The sequence below is a fragment of the Misgurnus anguillicaudatus genome, chromosome 14, assembly GCF_027580225.2.
Source record: "Misgurnus anguillicaudatus chromosome 14, ASM2758022v2, whole genome shotgun sequence".
NCBI lineage: Eukaryota > Metazoa > Chordata > Actinopteri > Cypriniformes > Cobitidae > Misgurnus > Misgurnus anguillicaudatus.
In genome coordinates, this window is record NC_073350.2 from 20,292,058 (window position 1) to 20,307,852 (window position 15,795).

A 15,795-nucleotide genomic window follows, 5' to 3' on the forward strand; every position below is an offset into this window, starting at 1 on the left:
GAGAATTTATAAAAAAAAACTACAGCAAATAGTTAGTGTTTATGTTAATGCATTCTAATCAAATACCACAATTTGTTATAACTGACCATAGACATAATGTCTATGCTGCTGACAGCCTAGTTAGATTGATGTTACCATAGTATCGCACATTAGTGATGGTCGCTTCGAAGCAGTGCTTCATGAGGCTTCGAAACTTATACGAATCAATTGGTTCGAATCAATTGGTTCGGAGCGTGTTTCAAACTGGCCAAGTCACGTGATTTTACCCATAGATATGATTTTAGCAAACGAAGCTTCATTACGTCATAACTGTCTCGAAACGTTTGAAAATCCGATGGTTCACCACTAGGGGGAGTTGATCACAAATTACCAGTGTCTAATATGATTAGGTGAACTCGGGTCAGGTTCATAAAACATGCATCCTTCTGACTAAAACACTACCATTTTGTCCACTTCTTATTTATAGACAGATTTAATGACTAAAAAATTAAAAAGGGAGTTAGTTTTAATGATTTGTTTGCCCTAAATACAACTAAAAACATAATACACTTTAAATTATGTCTTAATTAAGTTAATTTTTTAAAACATATTTTAATACAAATTTTGCTATTATTTTGTAAAATACAGTATAAAATGTTGGGACAGATCTGCTTTTACACTATTTTGACCAGCAGGTGTCGCCAGCGTGTGTGGTGTTTCGAACGCTTCGAAAAACTGAATCCATTTTCGAAGCAATTGGTTCAATTGATTCGAAGCTTCGAAACGCTTTGTTTCTCCCATAACTAGCGCACATCCAGAGCAGAAGGTGGCGCTGATTATCATCGAGCTCAGCGAGATCAACGCAGATACAATAGACAAAATATCTGTTATGGAAGTGAAAGTAGCAGTGTAGTAGATGATTTGGTCACGTTTTATAATAAAACAATGTCTAAGCTGCAGCTTTTAAGCGTTTTTCTCACAGACAGATTAACTTTAGCTGCCCAGGAGATATTTAAGGCTGTGGAAGATATCTTCTCGGAGTACAATGAGGAGATCTGTCGCTCCAGAAAGGAGATTGAGCTGCTGAGGAGGAGACTGCAGCAGGCTGGACTTCAGATGGACTCTGGTTAGTCCATTAAACCGTTTAATCTTACACTAGTTTTTCATGACATAGTCTTCATGGAGCACCGAGATCTTAATTTAAATATTCAGTGTCACTTTTACTTTAGCTTTTCAATACCGGTACCACACCGGCTATAAACTCGTAGTTCACAGTATTAACACGTAACATATTTAAATTATACCAAGACATCATAGAGCAGGGGTGTCCAACCCTGTTCCTGGAGGGCTACCGTCCTGCAGATTTTAGCTCCAACCTCAATCAAACACAACTGAAGCAGCTACTCAAGGTGTTTAGGGTTGCTTGATAAATACAGACAGGTGTGTTGGAGCTGGAACTGAAGTCTGCAGAGGACGGTAGCCCTCCAGGAGCAGGGTTGGGCACCCCGTCATAGAGCAATAATGTGAGTCGGTTTGTCCTTTGTATATTATTTTAGTGTATATTTTACGCAGCGTTTATTGTAAATCATGTGTGTATGGAAGTATTGTGATAAATGATAAAGAAGATATTTTGATAAATGATGGTAAGTGCACATTTGATGGTACCCATTGAATTCCATGGTATTTGTTTATCTTACTATGGAAGTCAATGGTTACAATCAGCTGTGTGCTTAAAATCATTTATCAAAATATCATCATTTGTGTTCATCAGAAAAAAAATTAATTCATACAGGTTTAGATCAACATGAGGATGAGAAAATGATTTTCATTTTTGGGTGGACTATCCCTTTAACCTTATTCAACAATTTCATAACCCCCCCCCCACCCACGCACTCTCACACCAAAGTTTTAGGAAGATATTTGACTATATTTGATTACGTAAAATTTTGTAAATAACATACAGTTTCTTGCACAGATCCACTCCTTTATAAGACCGCAATATTTTCAGGAACTGCAATGTTAAATTTTGTGTGACTCTCAAAACTTGGAATCTGGGAACCTTTTCTACTGAAAAACAGTGTGACCTACATCTAAGATGGTTGGAGAGTCCGTAAATTAACTGAAAATGTCCATTATTCAGTTTAATATTTAGTTAAATATCACTTTAAGACCCTGAAAAAAATGTGTACCTTAAATGAACGACATGCTTTAGTTTAAAGCATCTAATTCATTGTTGTTTCAGATAGGGCTGTCACAATGATTAAATAGTCGTCTCGTCGCGATTGTTTGACCTCATCGATGATGTCAGATCACCACAATGATTGCACATCTCTCTAAAAAACACAAGGGGGAGCTACAGCGCCTGTTTAAACGAGACATTAGCCGTTTCTCAATGTCAAGGAAGGATTCTCGGAAGCCAGAATTTCGAGGATTGGACGTCATCGACGTCCGTCAGGATTGTTCCAATGTCGAGGATCCTCGGAATTTCAGCCAAGGACTAAGTCCTTCGTTCGAGGAATATCCCATATACAGGAAAGGATGCATATGTGTATCCTTCGTGCTCTTCGCGCGCTGAAATCACCCACAATCCTATGCGCGCAGGGACGAAAGCACACATTTTCATTGACGTAATGACGCAATGACGTGCACTTGCTAGCGTGTTCTATTTACGTATTCTTTGAATGCTAAAGAGGAGCCTTGCCTAGCCTCTGAAGGAAGTGACTTGTAAGGACTAGTCCTGCCAAGGAAGTATCCTTGACATTGAGAAACGGCCCCTATCAGATTTTGCTCCTTAATTGAAGACACTTTATTGTGTTTATTTCTTATGAAGAATTTTCAGTTTTTGAAAGATATTTATTAAATAATTACTTTTCAATATGTGTTATGGCTATTAATATTTTCTGCCGGTAAACTTTGCAAAATATTTATTTTAAATAATCACAACGTGTTAAAAGTATCATGAATAAACAAGAAAGTGTACGAGAATTAAATGTAAAAAAAAACCCTACAATTAATCGTCATAATCGGCACAAGACAAACTCTCAGACAAATTTCATAATCGTGATAGCTCTAGTCTCAGAAGATATTTACAATGTATACATGTATGGCATGCTATGCACATAATTCTAAAGTGTTGCTTTTTGCGTTACAGAAACGCAGTCCTGCTCCAATGAAATTCGAGACAGTCAGACATTCTTAGAGGAGCATTGGAGATGTGAACAAGATGGGAAGGATACAGAGGTGCAGATGAAACTAGAGGTCTACAGAGAGCAGGAGGAGAATGAAGTCCAGACGTCTGTGTGTAATGAATCCAGAACATTATTTCCATGTGTGGAGACAGACCATGATCAGATGGCCTGCAAAGACATTGCAACTCAAATGATGGACGACAGTGAGAATGATTTTCCCTTTAATAACCAAGATGCTCATATTAAGAATGAACCTGGACTTTATACTGAAGCAGGAAGCACCTGTCAGGCACAGCACTTCACAAGACACAGCTCAGATGATCCAGGGGAGAGTGACACATCCAGCAGCAACAAAACAAAAATCGATTACATTGACTCTGCTGCACATACAATACAAGAATTTAATGTAAGCATTTGTATGCAAAATAAAGCTTTATTATTGTCATCTGTTAGTTTACCACTGTTTATACTACAGTATGACATATTTATTATAGTCATGAGTGTATAACTAATTTATCTCATTGTTTTACAGCTGCCCTTCAGGAATCAAGAGATGTTGATGCAGCAAAGAATGGAACTGGCCCAAATACATGAGAGGTAGTTGTTAGATTCTTTAGGGTCCAATCTGAAAATCATCTATGTTGATTTTCACTTTTCAAAATGCTTGATTGAGTGATGTAGTTTAGCTTGAGTGAATTATTTAAAGGAGCATTTCACCCGTGGAAACATTCATCTTTATTAAAAGTGGATCATATTTGTAGTCGAAATGTAACATAAATTTCGAATTTGGTGCCTATTTGACAGAGAAAAGGGGTGTTTGTAGTTTCACCCCCTCTACAAAAATATAGGACTTCCTTCTTTCAATGATGCAAAATGATGATTTTTACATCATTGAAAGAAGGAAGTGCAACACTGAAATCCATATTTCTCCTGTCTCAGGGGAAACAGGGGGAATGATGCACGACCTTTCAAAAACATCACTGGGTTTCCAACCATACACAGCTTAATGCAAATGGGTGAAGTGTCACTTTAAAGAAATAATCATTTATTTATTTTATTTAAAGTTTAGCTATTTTTACCAAATTAAATAGTTTCTTTTTATTCTGGACCAGTCAGAATTAAATAAGTCACGGTTGAGAAATGTTGTCAATGTAAGGTCAAATTACCATCCTATATTTAACTGCATAGCTTCAATCAGATGCTGGGTGATTCTCACAAAGAATAATTTAATGACTTGATTTTCATAAATGTGCACTGATGTATTTGTCTGGATTCCTGGAATCGATTTATATCTATGTACTGGCCATGCCACATTTAAATAGTTATATATTAAGTTTGTGTCCGTGCTATGATGTAAATAAGGTCAAAGTGGCAACAGCAAGTGCCATAATCTAAAGTGTATTAACAGACCCTGGTCCAACTGTGGTAAACCTTAAAGCGTAACTAAACCCTAAACCAACTTTTTTTAGTTAATGATCTGTAAGAATGATTCTTTATTAGTGCTGTTCATTGATTTTAGTAAGTTTCTTGACATTTGGATATAAAGTGTTTCAATACTACAATATATGGTGTAAAAACGTCTGAGTGCTGCCCTCTTCAGGATGAACGGTGGCTACTGCAGTTGAATTGTCCTATTGGATGTTGGGTCCAAAAAATGACTCATGACGTAAGCAGGTTCAAGCTCACCACGCCCTTGTTACGAACTCGCCACACACTTGGTACGAGCTCAGTTCGTCCCCTCTATCTCCGTTGGGATCTGCCCACTTTTCTTGCATTTTTCAAATATTGCCAGTGGGTGGAGTCAGGCTCTGAACAGGGGTTTAGTTACGCTTTAAATCATAGACCGTAAAAAAATATGGACGTAGTGTCCGTGACGTCACCCATTGGTTTGTGAAGATCGCTTTTGAAGCTTAAAGTAGGCGTTGCCTGCCGTCGCCATCTTGGCCGCGCGTCCCCGCGAATTACTCGCGGAAAACCGAAAATGGGTAAAGAGGCGGGACATGGGTGAAGCTGAGGTGAAACCCCGCCCGCCTAGCGCGAGTCTAATGAAAGCAGTGGCTGTTCAACCGACACTCAAGCGGCCACACCCTTAATTATGCAGAAGTTTAAGGCTTAATATAATCTAAACGGGTGAGTTACAAAAAAATTCACCCCCCTCACAGTTGTCATGAAGGGCAAAATTAGCTATATAGGCCAAAAACACTTTTTGTACCAGGCTGTAAACATATTATTTTCTACTGTAAAGTTGGCCATTTTTAACATGGGAGTCTATGGGAATTGACTCCCTTTTGAAGCCAGCCTCAAGCGGCCAGTCGATGAATTGCAGTTTAAGTCACTTCCGTGTTGGCTTCATTAGAGAGATCGGAAGGTTGCCCCTCGCTTAAAATGCACTGTAAGTCGCTTTGGATAGAAGCATCTGCAAAATGCATAAATGTAAAGAAAAAAAGAAACGTTCTCATCCACAATGGTAAACTGAAGACCAGAAAGTTTCAGCTGTTTTCAATCAGTTTAAACTGTGGCACATTAACGATGATGAGTTATCGAGCGAAACAAACTCTTTGGCTAAACATCTCTATAGCATACTGGCAGTAGACCAGTTGGTGGCTATTTGTCATAGATTTTGTTGAAAATGGCACAACTCGGTACATTTTACCTGGTAAGACAAGGAGAAATTCAACATCTGTCCCATAATCCAAAAAGGATTTTCTTGCTTAAACTCATGTTTGCAATTCTGTATGGCGTAAGGGTGTCACGATTTTGATTTTAAATCGAAATTATGTCACAACTCCGAATTAACAATGGAATCGTCGATGCTGCCACGCCCCCATTTCACATCCGGTCGGCTTGCCAAGCGGGAAAAAAACACGTGTTGAGTGCTGCGAGTCAACCTCCTCTAACTTCGCTAACTACAGCCAGTTAAAAGATAGCATGGCAGATGCAGGAGAAACCACGCGAGCTGCTCTTTACATGGGAAACAAAAAACAGCAAGCACCTCACGCTTTCAGATGAACTCAGAGCACGCGCGTGACAGGACCGGTTGTTTTTCTAAACTGAGATCTGTTGAAGTTTCACAACAACTTATTTCAGTTGCTTAAGAGTTATGAAAACAGCATTTAAACATGACTTATTGGGGTATAGTTTCTCAATCTTGTCTGATGATGATAATAAAAGCGCGTTTTAAGGTGTAAAGACAGGATTTTTTTTATCAGGCATGTGCGTGTACCATATTTTCCCACTGGTAGCATGACTACGTTCACACTGCAGGGCTTAATGCTCAATTCCGATTTTTTGAAAAAATTTGATTTTTTTGCAAGGCCATTCACATTTCCAATTAAATGCGACCTTTTGTGATCTCCTGTGTGAACGTGAAATGACCCAGAAGTGACCCGCATGCGCAGAAGAGTACTCAATGGTCAATGACGTCACTTGTAAACTAACGTTAAACATGGATGTCAACAACAGTGTAGTCCAGGGCCGCTGGAAGTCATTTTGAACAGGGGGTGCTGTGAATTATTTTTTTAACAAAAAACCTATGAGCCTATAGGCCTATTTAAAATACATTTAAAAAATAAATACATTGAGTTTCACTACTTTATTGTCATATACACTTCAGTGCACACAGCCAGGGTCTGAAACACACAGACATTATCAGTTATCAGATAAATATATGCGCTATTAATCAGAAACAGAAATACTTTTAATAATCCCAGGGGAAATTACTTTCTTACAACTTCAGATATACATACATACAACATATTTACATACAACATATAATATTATAACAACATATAATATTTATTAAACTTTACAATTTTCAATGTCCATGCGGACGAACATATTTTACTTTCGTAAGATCGTAAGATCTTTTTTTACTAAATACTATTACTGTCTTTTTTAAACTTATAAATAATTCATAAATTGAAAAAAAATAATAATGGTTTTAGTTCTGATATTGTATACTTTTATAAAGATATACATAGTGTATAATTACATTTTTAGAATATATTAGGCTTTATATAAGGTTTGTACTCTAAAAATACTATTTGTTACAAACAAGAGATGAGCTCTCATCTCACCAAATCCACAGATTATATACAATAAATTTGTGGGGTAGCATTTAAAAACATTTAAAAATAGATGCATTTGTTTAAAGCAAAGCATTTATTTACTTAGCTACAGATGAAGCAGCTCTTTACGCCCTCTAACGTCTCATAATCAGTCCCCATTTGTCCAAGAGACTCAATAATAATCTTTTACATTTTAATCCTTTAATTTTTCATATTAAAAAGCGTTTTTGTGCTGCTTCGCATCCATGTATGTGAAAAGCAAACCCGCGTTGTCATCCCGTTGTATGCGCATATTATCAACGCGCTCTTTACTCTAGCAAAAGACACTAGCATCGCGCATTGCGCCGGTTGTATAATAAAGTCCAAAGTCTCTCATGAGCTAGGGGACGAATGCCCAGGGAGTTCAGATTTCTGTGTGGGCATGCATTAGCCAAAGGTGTGTGAGTCTATTCTGGGTCATGGTGCTGATGCCCGTATCTTCAAAAGACGCAAGGCGGAGAAAGTGCGCTCGGATGAGGCCACGGAGATGCACAGACAGTAATGAAATTAAAATCCAAAATACACGTAATAACCTACGTGTGTCAAAAATAATTTTCTAAAATATTCATAAGTAATATATAAATTGTGCAAAAAATCTCCCCAATAACAAAGGGGATCCTGCCTTGGAAACTCCGGCTACAATTTAGTGTTTTTATTTAATTTGGAGATTTAGTGCGTCAAAGCAGTCATGACAAAAAAAAAACGACAAATGAGAAACGACAAATACTTTGTGATCGTTACTGTAAATAATAAAAACGAAGCTTTATATACAAATCATTAAACGTTAATTTATAACAAGAAAAACACTGAAATTCATGATTTTATAGACACTACGCGTAGCAGATATTTTCCGTTTCAGCACCGAAATTTAAAGAAACGGCTTACCTCTGTTTAAATACATTTAACATTTTAAAAACTTATACCCGTCGAAAAACATCCGTGTTTGTATGTTTAGTTTGATGAACTTCTAAATATGAGACGCAGAGCAATTAGCCCGTTCGGCTAAATTGCATGCGCAAGCATTGCCAGCACGCAATAGCGCAACATCGATACAACGAAAAGCAATCCAAAATTTACAGACTTAAATTAGATCAGAATTTACGTTTATGATAAATACAATTTTTTTAACAAAATAAAGTCAGAAGTAACAAAGTGCAGAACAAATGTGCAAAATGCCTCAAGTGCACGGAAACAAAACACATGCCAAATAGATAAATCAGATAACCCAGAGTGATTTATAAAAAAAAATAAAAAAAGTAAAGAAATTATTAAAAGAACGAAAGTATAACCAGAATTGCCAGCTTTGTCTTTTAATGTAGAAACAAAGAGGCAATGGTTTATTAACATAGAAACCTCGTATGGACGTGTAGCCCGGTCACAGGGGTTGTTGGATTTATTAACGCATTTTAAAAATATTTATTGAAAGCTGCTACTTCAAATATTATTTGCAGCATTATAATAATATGCTGTATATTAATATAGTGGGAGAAAGCTGTTATATGTGAAATCAGATAACGTGTGCACCCATACAGCCAAAATTGAATGATCCTCATTTCATAACACATCTGCGACGATACGACTGTGAGATTTGTAGTCGAATCAGGCTTCTCCTATCGATGCATTGAATCTTCGACTATTCGGGGTCACACTTACAATCTTCTCGTTTAAAAAAAATAAAAAGAAGAAGGAGAGCAAGGTTTTTGGCCATGGCGTTTTGTGGAGCAGTGTTAGCAACGTCCACCATGGTTGTTGTTTGTTTCAGCCTACTTCAACACAGAATTATGACGTATGGGTCGGATACATGTGGCCTGGCCGTTCAGACGGAGGACGCATTTCAAAAGATCGGATACGTATCGGATTCAGGACCACATACCCAAGTGGCCTGGGTCACATTTGAAAAGATCGGATCTGTGTCGTTCAGACTGTCATTAAAAGATCAGATACAGGTCGCATAGGGGCAAAAAAATCAGAATTGGGTCGTTTCAGCCTGCAGTGTGAACGAAGTGGCAGGTCATCTCCGGGTTCAAGGTCAGATATTATGTTTCATAAAAGTCTAGTCTAAAAAAATTTTTTAAATGAAAAAAACGAGAATCGAACCGTGACCTTAGAATCGAAAATGTAATCGAATCGAGGATTTGGAGAAATGTGACACCCCTAGTTATGGCGTGTTTTTCCTGGGGTCCTGGTTTTATACTCACAAGATGAAACTTACTAATACAGGTAAGGGCTCCATTTCATAATAATTCTACTTGACTATAAAATGTATTCTTGAGACTTCTGCATACTTTTCATTGAAGTTTTATAAGATGAGATCTGACTTCAGCGAAAGTCACTATTCCAACCCTCTAACCATTAGAGTTCTTGAGACACCAATTGATGGAGAAGTCCGGATGAAGTTTCTGGATCAGTGCACACAGTAGACAGTTTGTTTTCCTGGCCCAAGACTGATGTTGAACAGGTGGATCCAGTCCAATTATTTTATGGACCTGTAAACTTTATTGGAGTTAAAAAAAGAATGAGACATACAAGACATTAATAATAATAAATGGAAGACACGTTAATTGATATCAAGCATAATTGTAATCATATGAAGAACTGAAGAATCCCATTAGTGAGATTTCACAACAAGTATTTACTGTCTCAATAGTAACTTTGTTAAGTGTTGATTTCATTTTGGCCAATTATAGTAAAGTTCATGAGGTTGTGTATTTTTTATATTTCAGATTTCATTTTATTTGCATACATCTTTATGTTAAGAAAAAATAGGGAAAACCTAAAAATGTATTCAAAATGTTCCATCAAAAAGCATGGACACGGAAACTTTTTTTTTGCAACTTTGATTTACATAATATGTAGTTTGATCATTGTCTTGTCTGCGTTTTTATAAAGACTAAGGCATTTTTTTATTTGAAAATGTTTAATTTTACAATATGATACATTGTTACCCATTTGCAGATTTTGCTTAGTGAGTCTTTATGGAGTCTTTCTTAATTCCAAGTTGCTTCTTTGGATTCCTACTGTTGCTTCAAATAGCATGCATCTTTATGGTCTGTGAAGTGAGTTTTTTGTATTTCTGTTACATTAACCTTGTCAACAGACCAAAATTAAATACTACAAAAAGCGCAACAATGTTTATTGTGTATTCAAGCGTTTAGAAAAATATCTGAGGGCAGTTGTTTTGTCTGCCATCCTTCTATACCTCCAACAGAAGAGAAAGAGCAGGATTTCAGCGAAAAATAGAGTTGGCCAATTGAAAGCCAAGCCGCCTTAAACGCCCTATATTGTGTCTAAAAATATACATAAAGTTTATGATAGTTTGTAAGGTGAAAATGTTTTTGTTGTTTAGATGTTCAACAGAAGACCAGAAGAAGGCTGCATCTAAAGCTAGATCCCTAAAGCACAAGCAGAAAGTTTATGGGAATCCTGAGCTTCGAGAGGCATACAGGAGAAAGGAGAGAGAGAGGTATAGTTAAGCTTTCATGAGGAAATACATAAGGAATTGCTCTAGGTTACATACATTTACCTACTGTACATTTACATTTACAGTACATGTGCATCTACTATACTATATGCGATACTTGGAGACCATGCATGGCTTATACATGCAAGTTTATGCGGTGGTTCTTGGTTTTTTTTCTTGTTTTTATATTTCTATTAATGCCACTTGTCAACAGTGGCAGCTCGTGACTGCTCTTCGGAGGGGTGCAAATTCAAAATGTGTTCAGAGTGTCATGTGTGTTGTTCATGTTTTCTAAATATGTGTTTGTTGCATCATGTGAACCATGTGCATCACGTGTCTTTCCACAACAAGTGCCCGCTTCACAAGCGTCATAACCTTCCATGATCCAAGAGACGCTAACGTTCACAAAATACACGCAAAACACTCCCTTAACAGTAAACTCTGATTATGCATGAGATTATGCGAGTATCTGGCAAACACGAGCGTCTCTTATCAAAAACCCTTAGACGCATCTGCAGCAGGCACTTATTTTGACAAGACACGTAATGCACATAGGATCACTCGACGCGCCGAACACATATTTTGAAATGACGAACCACAGACATGACGGGCTACATACATGTGACGCACTTCGCATTGAGCGCCCTCGAAAAAAGAAGTCACTGGCTGCCACTGCCTAGTAGTATTGTTACCTTATGTTTGTACCTTTTATACTGTTAAATATCAAGTATAACCATACAATTTATGGAACAGATTTAATTTTATATGCATACAATATATGCATATATATGCATATAAAATATGATCTTGATGTGGAAAATAGCTTTGGAAACTGATTTGCTGATATTTTTAATTTTTGTAGATATCAGAGACGAAAATCTCTGGGGAAAGTGAAGTTTGCTAAAGATCTCAATCCTTTAGAATTGAGGAGGCGACAGAAACAATGGAGAGAGAATTCTGCCGCTTACAGGAGGAGGAAAACATGTCATGAGGTTTTCGACAACATTAAAGAGGACTTTACTGACATACCAGTGACAATGTGTGACACCTCTTCTGTTCAAAATGTTAAACAAGAAATATGAACCATTTATTTCTGTAGTACCTGTGTTAATAATTCCTTGTAAGTTTCTCAGAGAAAATGCATGAATGATGTATAAGTATTACATCAATAACTCTATAATAGAAACAGTGACACACAAACATGCCCTTTACTCAAAGTAATATAATCCATTTCTTACCATTTCATTTAAAGACCTATGAGTGCTTTATGAATAGTTTTGAAATAAAACTTTAATAAAGCACTTCTATGCCGTATGCTTGTTCTTTGTTGTGTGAGTGAAATCCATTGACTAATGTGAAAAATGTCATATACGTTGTATATCTTTAAATTGAATGTATGTTTTATTTTATGTTATTCAAACAGTTACACTGGTGCATGCTGGCATACAGCCTTTCTATTTTTTTTTGTTGGACACCTTGAGATTTTAAAATGATTATGTATGTGCATATTATATATTACATATATTCAGTTTAACCACATAGAATTTGTCATTTGATTTGTGAGAATCACCTTTAATAAGTAGGCCTGATTGTTTGCCACTTTAAAACTTTAACATCAATAATGAGTGTAAGTGTACACTGTAAAAAAAATCCGTAGAAATTTCAATGTTATTGCAGCTGGGTTGCCGGTAATTTACCGTAGATTTACATTTATGTTATTTACTGGCAAGAGTTTGTTCAAAGTTAAATAAATTTTAAATATTAACAAGTCTTTATCTTTACATAATAAAACTATACAATAACAGCCTCATGCAAAGCATTCTGGGAATCAGAAATCATCATCAACCTTTTTCTGTTTTTTGCTTCAGATTTTGTTTCCCAGAATGTTTTGCTTGATGCTGTTTTTTTTAGTTTTACTCTGTAAAGACAAAGACTTGTAAATTTAACTTTGAACAAACTCTTGCCAGTAAATAACATAAATGTAAATCTACGGTAAATTAACGGCAACCCAGCTGCAATTTCTACGGATTTTTTTTTACACTGTAAATTTATTTGCTTTTTTATGATCATCAATGCAGTTTTCCCATAAGGCTTAAGTAATGTTTATTTCTTATTTCCACAAGTAAACTGCAAACACAGCAGGAAGGAAACCAAAGGAATACCTTTGAAAATGAGGGCATGCACAAATTAAAGAAGACAAGGCACCCTGAAGAAGAGACACTTGATAAAGAACACCACCATGAAACACGTAAGAACATTAAAGTGCCAGATAAGGGAATTCCTAATATTGTCCCTAACAACAGAATCAAATGCATGCAAGGTCAAAAAACACTATCATTTTCTTAAAATATAAATTTAATATTGCTTTATATAATATTACATTTCTCAGAGATTCCCAAACGATTCACATGAAACCATTCGAAGTCTGCCTAAACCACACCTTTCGGTAGCAATCTCTGCTCTGATTGGGTAGTGCAACATGCACTGTTCTAATCTGACTTACTGATAAGACTTTAGAGTTTGAAAACCGACATCATTACACATCATTTAAAAATATCGACAAACATTTTTACACTCATGTGCTAACTGGGCCTACAGCTAACAGCGAACAAAAATGCAATGACGGCTCATGACTGCTCTTTCGAGGGGCCTTTATACGTAGACAGACAACAGGCCGGAGATATAAAAATAATACGACTCATTAACGCGGTTTAGAGTAGACTTCCAACTTTAGAAGCCAATAACTTTATTTATCCTGCACTTTTTGGGTTAACAACTTTGCACACCATTTACATTAATGGACAGCTACATGATGCACTGCAATAAAGGTCATTTTACCGATACTGCATCAGACAGGAACGTTAAAAAATAAACAAACAAAATTGGCACCACTTTTCAGTAAGGTTGTAATATTTAACATTAGATTATGCATTAGTTAACTAACATTGAACAATACTTCTACAGTATTTATTAATCTTAGTTCATATTAATTTCAGCATTTCAGCAACTTGAACAATTAAATTGGCATAAAACATGCTATTTCTCATTTTAGAAGAAGAACATAAAGTGTTAATGTGTTTCTTTTGTAGAGCCCAAGACAAACCTGGCTGATGTTTGTCTGGAAAACATTCAGCACGAAGAGGAACTGTCTGAAAATTACCACCCCCCTCACGATATGCACGGAAACGTGTACGGTACAGGAGATTATTTTTGTGTCGTGTGCCACAGAAGATTCAGCTCATCAGGACTGTTGAAAATTCATCTTCGAATTCACTCTGGAGAGAAACCGTACCGTTGCAGCTTTTGTGGTAAAAACTTTAGACAATCGAGTCATCTTAACACGCATGTTAGAATCCATACCGGAGAAAGACCTCACATCTGTCAGAACTGTGGAAAGACTTTTATTGATTCGAGTGCAAGAAACAGGCACTTTAAAAAATGCATTATGTTCCCTCTGCAAGGACAGTGAAGCTGTAGGGAGCATCTGTAATATTTTACTCACTAAATTAGAAATATTAAGTTAATATTTAAAGCTGTTTAACAGCACGCTGTTTTTTAATGTTGTTTTTCCATAGTGGCATATTTATCATAGTGTCATCACCCTATTTAAATGCAATGCACTTTTCTAAAGTGCTGGTTAGCTTTCCAAACACATGTGCAGTGAGCAACGCAACTAACAATACAATACTGTGTTCATTTCATCAGCACTTTTAACTTTACACCTAAAGTTTGGAAAACTGATGTTTATTTATAAAAATATTCATCATTAAAACTATAGTAGCTGCCGTAAAGTTGAAAGTATTTGTGCAGAAGTTTACCATATTTATGAATGTGCTTTTTAGGCAATCAAACATTTCTTTTTTAAATAAATAGATTTCTTTGGTCATGTTTTATTTACTATGTTACAGGGAACAAGCAAACATTGCTGCAGTTTACAGTCCTTTTATAATGATTTTTTAAAATGTAAATTTTGTACTTTAATGTTAGTGCACAGTCTAATAAATTAAAAATAATGCTATGATTTTATCATACTCTTGTCTTGTTTTGTATAAAATGTACAATGTTGGATATTATATGATATACTTTAGTCTACCAGTGTTTAAACTTGCTGTTAACATTATCTATCTCTCTACAAACACTTAAAGGCGGGGTGCATGATTTTTGAAAAACACTTTGGAAAACACACTTATAGCCAATCAGCAGTAAGGGGCGTGTCTACTAACCGACATCGTTGCCTGGGTTACGTATGTGTGACGCGGGTCTATCAAAAGAAGGTCCAGGGGTGTACTACTTTTTTTTACCTAGGTGAATGAATCATTTTTTTCAGTGAAGTAATAGTAAGTTGTTAATATTACTGTAAGCAGCACTTGTATTTTGTAAAAAGTCAGCAATCCAACTGCAAATTTTGCCAATTGCATTCTCTCTGGTGTCCTGCTCTTCCTGATACTCTTCATCTGCCCCTCAAGACTGTTTTCAATCCACACAAAATATAATTAGAAAAAAGTGTGTATAATTTTGAGTTGTTCTGTTTGCTTGATGCCAACTGTGTTGTAGTTGTGTTTAACTTTTGCCTGCCTGTGTTTAGCATTTATAAAACAACTGCATTGCAGTGTAAAATGTGTGCTTTTAGTGAGATTATTGGGTTTTGTGTTTAGAGTTCTGCAAAAAGAGTGCACGATTTGACAAATGGGTTTAGGCCACTATGAATTTGGTTTAGAAATTCAGAAAAACTGTTATATATAAAGACAACAATCTAACCATGAAAATGCGGGAGAGTTAGAATACTGCTGTGCTATTAATGAGGCAAACAGAAAAATATCCCCTTTATGTTCTTTGGTTAGTTCCTATACCTATCTTGGACACTAGGGGACAGAAGTGATCCACTGTCATTTTAACTTGAGCTGTGTTAATTGATCATTACACAAACAAAATCAAATGTACACATTTATCTTTTTGATGATCACCTGAACAGTATTTCCATTTCCAGTAAATCTGAAATGTCAGATTCTTTTTTTGCCAAGCAAATAACATTTTAGTTTATCAAGCAATGCAGTGCCTTATT

General features: G+C 36.1%; 2 protein-coding genes across 4 annotated transcripts in view; both read left to right on the top strand.

Moving 5' to 3' along the window:
- Positions 1-15,795, top strand: part of LOC129428215 (uncharacterized) — a 63,587-nt gene that overhangs the window by 9,722 nt on the left and 38,070 nt on the right. The window lies entirely within an intron of this gene.
- On the top strand, positions 786-14,726 carry LOC129428144 (uncharacterized). Of its 3 annotated transcripts, none has more exons than XM_073876012.1 (5): positions 786-1,105; positions 3,131-3,573; positions 3,700-3,764; positions 12,857-12,981; positions 13,823-14,726. In XM_073876012.1, exons 1-5 carry the CDS (start codon positions 925-927, stop codon positions 14,200-14,202), a joined length of 1,194 nt encoding a protein of 397 aa, XP_073732113.1. In that variant the 5' UTR covers positions 786-924; the 3' UTR covers positions 14,203-14,726. The 3 variants fall into 3 exon arrangements, with proteins under 3 accessions (XP_073732113.1, XP_073732114.1, XP_073732115.1); XM_073876013.1 differs by lacking the exons at positions 12,857-12,981; positions 13,823-14,726 and adding exons at positions 10,620-10,736; positions 11,596-12,346 and having other exon boundaries at positions 791-1,105; XM_073876014.1 differs by lacking the exon at positions 786-1,105 and adding an exon at positions 1,397-1,502.